Raw genomic sequence first — 12,819 nt, 5'->3', positions numbered from 1 at the left:
TACTTTTTTGTTAAAAAAAAGTCAAGAGAGCGAAAACATTACTTTTTAAAAGGTTTAAACGATTATCATAACAACTTCTTAGATTGTTTTAAAAAATTGAATATTCAAACTTTGACGGCACGAAATATAATGAATATTTTAAAAAATTCCATTTTGCGGCTAAACTATGCAAGATGCGACGAAAGATAAACAGATCAAAATTATTGCACTCAGAAAATATATACAAATTTTTTATTATTCCCTTTTGTGATATGACACGTCGTAGTTTTTGTTTTACTTTTAGAAAACATAACTAAAAATAGAAAAATTTAATCTTTAGGCAAACGAAACAAGCTACTGAAAAATAAAGATTCAAAATTTGTTCACCCAAAAAAGATCTGCAAACTTTTTATTTATTTATTTATTTTTTTTTGATAAAATTGATTAATTTTGGCATAGGGCATACACTGTTCGGACACGGTCCGACAAAAAAAATACCGGTTATACACTCTGTTCTCAGTTTAAGGTCGAATTATTTTTCGGGGCGATTTTCGAGTATTTGGTGTGGTTTTTGAAAAAGTTTGCAATTCATGTAAGTTCGGCAATAAATATTGAGGATATAAGACAGGCGCATAATTCAAAGGAATTTAAGGAATTCATGGAATTTAAAGAATTCGACGAAATCAAAGATTTCAAGGGATCCAAGAAATTATAGGAATTCAAGGAGTTCAAGGAATTCCGACAAATTGAGGAGTTCGGAGAATTTAAGGAATTCATGATATTGAAGCTATTATGGAATTAAAAAAATTCGAGGAATTCAAGGATATAATGGAATTCAAAGAATTCACGGAATTCAAGCAATTGACAAAATTCAAGGAATTCATTGAATTTAAGGAATTCATGGAATTCAAGCGATTAACAGAATTCATGGAATCCATTGAATTTAAGGAATACAAAGAATTAATGGGATTCATGGCATTCACGGGATTCAAGAAATTAGTGAAATATATGGAATTCATTAAATTCATTGAATTTATGGAATTCATTGAATTCATTGAATTTATGGAATTCATTGAATTCAAGGAATTAACGAAATTCAAGGAATCAATGGAATTCAAGTAATTCATGGAAATCAAGGAATTCGCGGAATTCAAAGAATTAATAGAATTCAAGTAATTCATCGATTTCAAGAAATTCATGTCTTCGGCTTCAATCGTTTGCAAAACTGTGAATCTGGCCAACGTTTCTTTAAGTTTGCAGTTCAGTTCTTCATAGCTAACCTGTATCAGTGAATTGGAGAAGTATGTTCGGCTAAGCCCAGAATAATTGAACTGTAATGTTCACGAAACGTCGGTAATATTCGTAGTTTTGCACACGTCTGACACCCAAAACACCTCCCTTTCATTATAATGAATCATCGTCAAAGCATTTAATCTATTTGTAAAAATTTGTTTCTTATTCTTTCAACTCATTGCAATCCTACTGAGCAGTATGGGAGCAATGTATGTGGCCACTGCTCCATTTGCATCCCGCAACCTGATTTCAAAACTGAACTAACGTCAACTGTGTCGGGCAGTAAACTTTTTCTGTACCCCTCACAGCTTCTTCGCCTGCGCGCTCTAGGTCGTGATGGGTCCGTTTTTGCCTATGGGAGTTGACCTACCCTGTTCTACGGTAAGATATGCCTCTAAAGTTCGGTTGCCTCTTATCTTCTGTTTATTTCTTTCAAGAAGGAATTCGCCACAGGTGTTAATGAAAGTTAGCTGAAGCACATTCGTGTGAAAGTGCAGTCAAATGCGAAAGCCTGAAGAGATCAAGTCATTTAAATAAATTTAGTTCCTTGTATTTCTGACTTGAAACATTTCGCAACCCTACACCTCTTCTCGTTCCAGCTGGTTTCGGCTGAGGAGAAATAGTGACGATCCTAAACTCCGGCGATGTGTGATTGGGGCGAGCCCTGATGGGGGATGGGGGATGTAAGTCCCTTAAGAAGAGGTGGGAAAAGACCGCGGGAGTGACGCAGGGTGATCCTCACTTTAGCACTGCGCCAGACGCTGAACACTATGGATGTTCTCGGAAGTACAATTTAAAGATTGCTAGAGCGAATAACAAACTAGGTAAAGATGCGAGATCTCTACCCGCACATCTTGGAAGTATGAAGTCTCCTGGATTCCGTTTGGTCCAGCGGTGAACTTCTGACGTACCTGAAGGTATGGATCGTGAGTTCAGGCATTTAAGGGAGAAGCCAGGAAGCCTGAGGACGAGGGATTAAGCGGGCTACTCTATGCCGTCACAAACAAGTGAAAATATTTCTGAAAATTCACGATACAGGAATGTAACTAGTCGAGCTAAGATAGTGGGGTGTCCCGCCGAATAACCAATACGAAAAGTTCAATCTAGCCACGGTATGCCTAGTGGAACTAGATCTGCTAGAAAAGCGTTTAAAGCAAATTTAGTAGAGTTAGGCGGAGCTGAAATGAAAAGGGAGGAAATATGGATGGAATCTCATTACGAAACCGAACCACAAGTTAATTAGACGGTTAGATCTTGGCTGGAAAATACTGAAAATAAGACTCAATCAAATCTAGTGGATCAAAATACATATTTGATCAATGGAAATTCAAGAAAGCGAACTAGAGATAAACACGGAATTAGAAAAATCACGAATATTCTTTCCTAGGCTAGAAAATCAATGCAAAGGTTTATAGAACTCAGCAGAACTCCAAAAGATTTGCGAAAATTAGAGGGGTAAGAAGTTGAGTGGATTCGATTTAAGCGTGCTTTTGAATTATCTACCGAATTGGGTGGATATAATGAAGCAGAAAATGCTTCACGCCTGTATGGATGTTTAGAAGGCGAGGCCAAGGAAGCAGTGGCTTCTCTTATGATGACTTTAAACAACGTAAAGCAGATTATGACTACTTTGGGAATTCGTTCTGGTGACCCTGATGTAGTTCTTAGAAAAATAGTAGAAGAATTGACGTCTTTGCCGAAAAGAGGTCAATAAACGGATATTCTAACTTGACTGCAGAGGTTAATAGAGCCGTTCCGGCCATGTAAGCCATTAAACATAGGGAATAATTGCATATTCCGGAACTAGCAACCAGTGCTATCGAAAAAATGCCTTTGCCGGTTACATACCACTATAATAGACTTAAATGGAATGTAGAATCGACAGAAAAGCGATTAGTAACTATTGATAGATTTCTAGAACAGGAGGCTAAGATGGCATGTGAAGCAGGTACTAGTTCCTTATCAAGCGAGGGCAGAACACGCACGCTAGTGCATTCCGTACAATAAATGAGAAGAATATACGAAAGTTTGGGTATTGTGATGAGCAAGGTCATTCAGTCGTTAACAAATTTAGAGCACAATCAACAGCGAGTCGATGGCAATGGTCGCGAACCCAACGTATGTACCTTTGCCGTATGCTTTTCACTTTCAAGTTTCACAAATGCCGGGCTAATGATTTTGAAGAGAAGGGTTGCAAAAGATCGCATCATACTTTATTACATAAAGACGATAAACAGTTGAAATCATGCGGGCCTGAAAATTCTCGAAAAATAATCCCTGAGCTTGGAACTCTCTCTGCAATTGACGGTCATGGCAAGTAACGTCAGGTCCTACTAAAAGTCAGCTCAGTGACCTTGGTGGGGTTAGCATATGAAATCTCGACCTACGCATTCCTAGACGATGGCTCTAAAGTTTCTTCATTAGATGCGAAGGTATCTAAACAGGGTTATCAGGAAATTGTCATATTCTGTCGTTGCAAAGTGTTGGTAGAATTAAAACTAGTCAGAGTGAACAAGTAGAATTAGTTATCAGAGTAAAGCAATTCAACACTGTCCATGAACTGACTGTACAGACTGTACATAACTTAATCTTGCCCTGCCAGGGATTAAGACAGAGCCTTGTAAAATACTACGAACTTCTTCGAGACTTAAATATCGCATGGGTCGTTCACGGCCGCATTCCGTCGACGATGCATGTAAAATCAAAACATCCTAAAACGTATATTTATGAGCGATATGAGCCTCATAGACGCTTGAGTGATCAGAAGCTATCAGTGTATACTACTTATATCGCAAGAATCTTTTAAAAAATGGATCTTTTAAATGTTTTGACTTCATTTTTGCAAGTTAAATTGTTTATAACTTTGTTAAATAATAATATTTATTCCAGATCGTAGTTCACGCGATAGAGACACGGTTAAAGAATAACCTGTTAAATTTCAAGTCAATCAGTTCATTATTTTCCAAAGTAATTTGTCAAAGGTGTCAAAAAATGTAGTTTCGAAAAAAGCGAGTTTTTAAGTCTTCTATGATGCAAAACATCTCGATCGCTGTAGCTGCTTTGGTCTCTTTTATGCTTGCTTTCGTCCTTGTAGACATCCTATGTCTATGTCGTTTCGGTGTCTTTGCTATATCGTACAGACCTTGTCAGATCATACGACTTCTTTACGATATCGTAAAGACACCTTAACGACATGGACATAGGATGTCGTAAAGTTGTCGTAAAGATGTCGTAACGATGTCGTAAGGACGTCGCCAAATTTTGTGCCCACTGGGTTGTTTGGGCAAGTGTGACAAAAGTAATAAAATCTGAAGATTCGCGAATTCAAGCAGAAATTCTCTCCAGAAATTTCTTTGGCCAGGTTTAAAATAACAGAACACCTTTTCGCACAACTAAAGACAAACTTTTTGATTTCTTTAGAATTTCTGTTGGATACATTGTAACAGAAGTATTAGAAAAACCGAGAATTCGATAGAACTACCACAAGTCAATTCGTCAAAATTTTTTGACAAGATAAATTTAAGAAAACACTGTTTTTAAGAACAAAAGTGAATCTCCTTTTAATTTCCTTTGGAATTTCTGTTGCATTTCTTGTAATAAAACTAACGCAAGTGATTCAGCACTGGCGTAACCCAGGAAACGTTCTTTCTTCAAAATTTCTTGCCAAGATATAAAAAAAAAACATTTTTGTTCAGCAAAAGTCACCCTTTTCGATTTCTATAAGAATTTATGTGATATAACTTGTAACAAAAATCAAGAAGAAAATAAAAATTCGAAAGAGCCAATAAAATTTTAGGCGTGATTATAATAGTACAACATCTTTCTCACAAGCAAATTCACAAAAACCTGAACATTTTCTAAAATTTTTTTTCCAAAATTCGTTTCCAAGATCTGAATAACAAATATGTTTCCAATTTCTTTCAGAATTTCTTTTAAATGGCAGAAATTTATGCCAACGCTTGCAGTGCATTATATTTTGGAAATCATTAAAAGTATAAAATTCGCTGTTATCAACTCTTTGAGCTCACCACTGAACCAGTATGGATATGCCGATGATTTACATATTTGAATGCGCACAAAGTGTTCTATGGCAATGTACACATACGCATAAAATTTTTCAATGGCCTTATCTATTGTTAAGTTATCGAATAACGAATCCCAATCTACGTTGATTTAGGACGGACAGATGGCCGCATTATTGGCGATTTTAAAATTATAACGCGCATATGTGTCATTTTCTGAATGAGTTTCGTTAAAACAATGTTTACATTTTTCTAGGGTCAGAGGAGGTTGGTAGTTGTCAATAGGTAGGAGTGGTTCTATTGCTATTTCGACAGAGTCTGTTATACGGTTGGTGAAAACTAAATCTAATAATGAGCCAAAGGCATTAAATTTATCCTTAATTTGAGCTAATGTTACGTACGAGGTCTGTTCAAAAAATACGCGGATTGAGTTAATAAAAAAATGTACTTTATTTGGGAGTTACACGTCTGGGTCTCCGTCAAAATACTCTCCTTTCCAAGGCACACACCCGGCGGTGTTTACACTAGTTGAAACAGTCCTGGTACGCTTCTTTTGTGATGGCTTTTAGCTCCTTCGTCGCATTTGCCTTAATCTCCGAAATCGTCTCAAATCTTCTGCCTTTGAGGGGTTTTTTTAGTTTTGGGAACAAGAAAAAGTCACAAGGAGCAAGGTCAGGTGAGTATAAGGGTTTGGGAAGAACAGTAATGGAGTGTTTGGCCAAAAACTCACGAATTCTAAGTGCTGAGTGAGCTGGAGCGTGGCACAAATTTCGCAGTGACGCGGTGCATCTTCAATTTTTCAGTCAAAATCTCGTAAAAAGATCCAACTGATATCCCACACTCTACGGCAAGCTCCCTAATGGTCAGGCATCGATTTTCGCGCACGAGGTTGTAGATTTTGTCAACGAGTGGGTTGTCAGTTGACGTTGAAGGACGCCCAGGACGCTCATCATCGTCAATCGACTGTCGGCTATCCTTGAAACGTTCATGCCACTTGAAACATGCAGTACGCTTCATGGCAACATCACCGTAGGCCGTGTTGAGCATAGCAAATGTTTCAGTTGCAGATTTCCCGAGTTTCACACAAAATTTCGCAGCAATTCGTTGCTCTTTCAGGCTGTCCATTTTACAATCCGACAAACAAAAGAAAACCTTTTTTCTTAAAACCGTGTAGCTTATCAACAAATGAAGATATCTGCGACTGGAGTACCAAGTTTTAAACAGCTTATCTGTACGAACTTAGCGACACCAAGCGGATTCTCCTGAAACCAAGTCGATCTGAACTTGGGAAGGCGAAGAAAAGGTCATGAAGTACCGAGCATAGATCAACATCTTTGATGAGGCTGGCGTTAGGTGCAATGTAGAAGACTCACATGACGTGGATGGATTTCCCTATTACTATTTTGATTAATAAGTGCTCTACAGAAGTAATATTCGTAGGGAGTTTTGCACATCCTAAGCGCTGATCCGCAGCTATCGTAACATAATAATCATAAATATCATATAATAAAAATATCATAATGATATTATATAGTTGCAGTAACAAAAATAAAATACATGTATAAATATTTATAATTTTCTATTATTTAAAATTATAATAAACAAAACACTTGTATTTGAATTTTTAAACTAATTTTTAAATTTATTTTAAAGCTGTCTAAACTTTGAACAAATTTTACAAAAGAGATATATGTTTTCAAAAACAAAAGAAGAGCCTCAGCCGAATTCTGTACGATCGTAATAACTTAACAGTATTGTAAACAGATGCGACAATCACCTCCGGCTTGAATATTTCGAATATCAGTTTTCTCTGGAAAAAATTAAATAATTAAATATTCTCATTAAAAAGTCAATTCCATGAAAAAACTAATTGCAAATTAAAAATTACTATCTTAAACTGAAATAATAAATTTTACAGTAAAAACTTCATTTTTAACTAAAAAATCAACAGTCAAACAAAAAATTGTTTTACGCAAAAGATAAACTCTTCCAAATGGAACTGTAACATTTTCAACCAAAGAGTTTCAACTGAATGAATAAACTTTGGACCAGACAATATGATTTTTAAATAAAATATTAGTGTTTTGAAGAAAGTGATTGAATTTATAGGGTCATTAAAATTAAATTAATTATTAAAATGATATTTTTTCAAAGAAGATCTACTCACTACGCGAAGTGATACGATCCTTTTTTTAGAAAAATATACTTTTTTAAATTTATTTACCACCAGGTCAAAGGTCCGGCTAAATTTATTTACCACCAGGTCAAAGGTCCGGCTATTTTTAAAGGCGAAAACGTGGGGTTTTTAACGTAAAAAACTGATAATAGCTGATGTCCAAACTTTTTTCTAAAAAAGTCGATAAATTTATATTATTATTATTCTAATTTATAACTTTATTTTGAATACGAGTGAAACAAAAGTTGGACATTAAAATTAGTAATTTCCACTACATGTGTAGACTGTTACCCATGTTTCTAAAAAAGTTTGAAAATTATTTTTAACAGTTGGATGCGCTGAAAAAAAAACAAGTTTTTAACTTAGAAAATGGCCGAAAAATGCATTTGTTAATTAATTTTGTTTGGAGAATGATCGATAGCACAGAGAGTTTCGTAAATAGAATTATGCTGAATCTTAAAGAAAGGCATTTTTGCTTTAAATGCTTAGGGTGATCAAAATGTGTTTAAACAATTTTTGTTAACTATGCAATTTCTTTATAGTTATATATTTTTTGTAGAGTTCTTAGAATTAGTTATTTATACTTCACTGTGTTATAAAACGTCAGGTTTATCAGAAAGAAAAATAGCTAAGCAGTGCATTCATTAATTAAATGTAATAAAATATTATCAATGCTGATTGGAAAACTAATACCTATAAGTCAGTTAGATGTTCGTATACTTTTGAACAGATGGACAAATGTTTATAAAATAACAAATTATTCATTAGTTTCTGTGAATTCAATTAAAAAAAAAGTTTTTGTTTCTAAATTGCGCTAATTTAGTGCGAATAAATTGTCTATTTATCTAATACAAATTTAAGAAATTTTTAAATATTCTCTAAGCTATTACAATTAGCGTTGTAAATGGTTTATGGTTGGCTGCTTTTTCAGGATAAGAATGTGAAAAACATTACCAAGGGTTTAGAGGCACATTGGAAAATAAAAGAATAAAGCTCTTTGTAGCATTATATCCGCCTATTTATTTAATCCACAAATCTATTTTTCTCATTACAGAATATTATTTTTCAGGTAAAGTCAAATTAAAATGTTGAAACTAATTTACAACAAAATTATTACTACATGCTCTTATGCCCTCAAAGAAAAGTTACGTCTAATCCAAAATGAAAAAAGTCGTTTGTACACGATTCAATATGGAGATTTTTTTATATTACAATTCAATTTGTTAGATAAGAAAATTCTTCATTTAAGAAAAATATATGCTTTTAATTTATGGCTAACAAGAACAATATAATGAAAAGAAATTACAATAACTCTTAATTTTTTATATAATTCCGTGCTTAGTGCGCAATGAATTTCTAGAGAAACTTTCCACATTTTTATGTTTATTGAGAAATAAGCTTTAATCTATAGATTGTTATTTATTATTAAAAAATTTTCGAAATTTATTGCGCACTAAACACCAAATTGTAGCACATGTTTGACTCAAGAATAGGAAACTTATTTAAAATACAAATAAAATAAAATAATGTTTGTCTCTTATTTTTTATATAATTAATTAATAACTTAGCACATGGAAAAAAATTCTCGACTGGTACACCACTTGTGTTAATCGCCTAGACGAATTTTATGTATTCGTTTGGCATACTTTCTGCGCCGTTTAACTAAGTGCTTTCGAAGATGGCTCAGTGCACTACTGCGCAAGCGTCAAGCAGAAAACTCTTTCTGTGTAACCAATAGTAATCCGTGCAATTATTTGTAAATAATTTCGTGTAACCAATAAAGGGGCTTCCATAAACGATGTGGTCCAATTTTTTCCACTTTTTGAGCCTCCCCCCTCCCCCAATGTGGTCCACGGTGGAATCTTCAAAAAAGGAGTAAGCTATGCCTTTTATTATTCTTTTTACATCTGAATATAAAACCACGTGTCTCGGGCTTGTATCCCCCTCCCCCCACGTGGACCTGCGTCACCATTTGTCAAGCCCCCTCCCCCTAAAGCAATCACGTGGTTTATGGAAGACCCCTTAATTAATTTATCCTTTCTTCCTAAAAATAAAAATTGCTGTTGATAAATAGTTTTTTTATTTTTATAACACAGTGGGAAAAAAGGAAGTATTGGTTTCTCCTTGAACGAGGGCGGATGTCGACATAAAAAAAGATTTGCACTCGGAAATGTCAAGTATTTTTTTAGTTAAGAGGGTGGTTAAAATTGAGGCCATAAAATTCTGTGTCAGTGTTCTCCCACTCGGTAAAATTGTCATCGGTCACCTTAACCTGTTTGCCATTATGCATTAATGCACGCATTATTGTTTCAGAGGCAGTTGCTTCTAATACAGAAACCATAGAATCAAATGCAATGCCGTCTATTAGTCCATAAACGTATCGAGAGTTCTCATCCCTTATGTACACTGTTTCCTCTGTTTTCGTGTAATAGAGGCTTAGGTTAACTGGAAGAAACATGTAGTCTACGTAAAGAACATCTGTATTGTACTGTGAACTGCGTTCTGCAAAAATAAATAAAATTAGCTTAAGGTGGCTTGGGCGCTTTTTAAAAAAATCACAGGCAGTTCTGAAAATTTGATATTATCGAAAGAAAATATACTAGATCACTTTGCAAAAAAAAAATACTAAGGTTGACGATGAAATTATCGAAAAAAAACGTTATTAAAAAGTTGTGATTTTAACATGTAGTCTTATGGGAGGGCTCAACAGAATGAGGTAATACTCTTGAACAAAATCACGAGCTTTTATAAATCAATGTTATCCGAGTGCCTTAAAATAAAAGGAATCAATTAGTACCATAATAAAGGGGGGTTGACGATGTCATTGGTGAAAAATTTCAATGAAAAACTGCAAATATTGCACAATAGCTGTGACTATCTGAGGCATATCATATCATATCATATGTTTCTCTCACTTTTTTTGGTCGTTTTCTACTTTTTTATTAAGATGACATTATAATATGCGTATATCAATAAAATTCAAATAAAGACTGATCGCATGATAGATAGCCCCCACAGTGCCCCCCCACATTGTACGGCACCAAACGCCCAAGCCACCTTAATTTTAATATTTGAAATACTAGATCAAGCATCAAAGTCTTTCTCTTGTTCCTCTGCGACTTCCTTTTTAAAAAAATTCAACGTTTTCTTTAAATAAACTTAAATTGAAAATTCAATATTTGAATTACCCGCGCTACAGATCGTAAAATTTCCAGAGGTGGCGCTGAAAGCAATCCACGCAAGCGCTCGAGTCTGAATCGCGAAATTTTAAATTGCATTTGTAAGACATATTGCATTTTTCAGAAATTATAAGAACATTCAGACAAACTGATGAATTAATAACGAAATACATGCATTTGTAACGAATTGGGGGAATATTTAACGAAAAAAATTCTTTTTAAACAAATGGTTGGAGGTTCGCATGAAAAAGATACTTTTTAACAAAATTCTTTGTTTTTATACTCAGCTCCTAATTTCTAAGTTAAAGTGAATTCTCAACAAAAAGTTTTTTTAAAAAACCGAAGAATTTTTAAACATAAATTAACTATTAAGCAAGAATAACTATTTTTCACATTTTTCATCACAGAAAATTGCTATATTTTCAATTAAAAAGACATTTTTAACAAAAAAAAAAGTTTTTGTCACACGATGGTTTAATTTTTATCACTTTTAAGTAAATAGATGATTCTTTAACTATCAAAAAATTAATTTTTGACTTATCGGATATGAATTTTTCATCAAAAGCGAGAAACTAACATTTTTATTACAAAAATTAATGCTAAATAATATACATGAATTTTCAACCAAATAGTTGAAATTTTGATTAAAATATGAATTCTCAACGAAATACCAAAAAATAATAAAATTTAAATAAATAATAGTTATATTGAACCAAAAAGATAAATTTTAAACTAAATAAATAGGAAACCTGAAATTTTAGTTTAAAAACAATGTGGAAACAAATGGTTGAAATTTTGACAAAAAATAAAAAATACATGAACGTTCAACGAAATAGTTAAGTTTTTAAAAGACAAAATAATTTTTAACCGAGAAGTACAAATTTACTAGTAAAAAAAGACGAATTTTCATAAAAATTTGTCCAATTTTTCACCAAAGAAATCGATTTACAACTGAAATAATGATAATTCAACTGGAATCGTTAAATTTTCTATCTCAAATAAATTTGTAACCAAAGAAGGAAGATTTTGTGAAAAAATAGTTTATTTTTTACCAAAGAAATCAATTTAAAATTAGGAACATAAATTTTTATGTGAAAAAATTATTCTTCAACCAAAGAAAAATTAAGTTTTGAGAAAATAATTGAATTTCCAACAAAAAAATACAACTGTGCAACAAAACGCTTTATATCGGATATTTAAACCAAATAATATTTTTATTTCAAAAACACCTAAATTTAGACAAAAGCGTGAATTGTCAATTCTAAAAATATACATTTTATTCTACCCAAAAATTAAATTTTCAACAAAATATATTTTAATTGAGTTATAATTAGTATATTTAGGTATATTGTTATATTTACCAATAGAAATGAAGTAAATCGCTAGAACGAGGAGAAGAGCACTAACAAGAATCTTCATTTTCGTTGCACTGAGGATTCTGATTAACGGAGATTGCTGAGTTTCGTATAATAAAATAAAATATTTCTGAAAGCAAAAGAAAAACAAAAATCAATTACAATATTTAAAAAAAAATTGCATTCGTTCCAACTTAATAAAAATTATTTTTTAAAAACCCTTACTCATTAAAAATATTTAAAAAAAGAAGAATTTTACGAGTTTTGTTTTTCATAAATTCCTAATTATTGAAGATTACCGAACAAAATTTGGAAACTTTAGAAATATTCGGAAAGGTATTAATATAATAAGAAAAAATTTTTAATCACTTGAAAAATTTCGTATTATTTTTTATTTTTGAAAATTATTTGTAAGGTAATATAGAAATTGCCGAATTACGAAATTCCCGAATAATAAGATTACTCTAAAAGAAAATTTAAGAAAAATACAAATGACGTGTAGGGAAATTAACAAATAATAAAATTACTAAATAAAAAAATTTTTGAATGATAAAAATCAGGCAAGGAATTTGTTGCTTATACAATGGTATCATAATAAAAAATTTATTTGTGGTATTAATCATTCAAGATAACGAATTGAAAATTCTCGTCCTCATTTTTAGGAAAAATTTGTCTTAAATTTTATATGTATTAAAATAGCTTACTAGTTTCTCCCAAATTCAGAATATTGGCAATAATTAACATTTATACTGGTTATAAATCATTTTAATTGAAAAAATACAGTATTTATAAAATTAATTTTGTAACTAAAAGTT

The 12,819-nt window shown here is 32.6% G+C and overlaps 1 protein-coding gene across 4 annotated transcripts in view; it reads right to left on the bottom strand.

Moving 5' to 3' along the window:
- Window positions 1–8,464: 8,464 nt before the first annotated feature.
- LOC117173357 overlaps window positions 8,465–12,819 on the bottom strand; it is a 6,127-nt gene continuing 1,772 nt past the window's right edge. For all 4 annotated transcript variants that reach the window (XR_004467167.1, XM_033361873.1, XM_033361872.1 and 1 more), the window contains 2 exons: window positions 12,011–12,134; window positions 8,465–9,972 (listed from right to left, as the gene is read on the bottom strand). Coding sequence is in view for 3 of the 4 variants with exons in the window: in XM_033361873.1 (XP_033217764.1) it covers window positions 9,656–9,972; window positions 12,011–12,068 (375 nt within the window). In the remaining variant the exon portion in view is untranslated. The remainder of the gene's footprint in view (window positions 9,973–12,010; window positions 12,135–12,819) is intronic.

The sequence above is a fragment of the Belonocnema kinseyi genome, chromosome 5 (assembly GCF_010883055.1).
Source record: "Belonocnema kinseyi isolate 2016_QV_RU_SX_M_011 chromosome 5, B_treatae_v1, whole genome shotgun sequence".
NCBI lineage: Eukaryota > Metazoa > Arthropoda > Insecta > Hymenoptera > Cynipidae > Belonocnema > Belonocnema kinseyi.
Note: the sequence above shows the minus strand (reverse complement) of the source record. Positions and strands in the feature narration are given on the sequence as shown.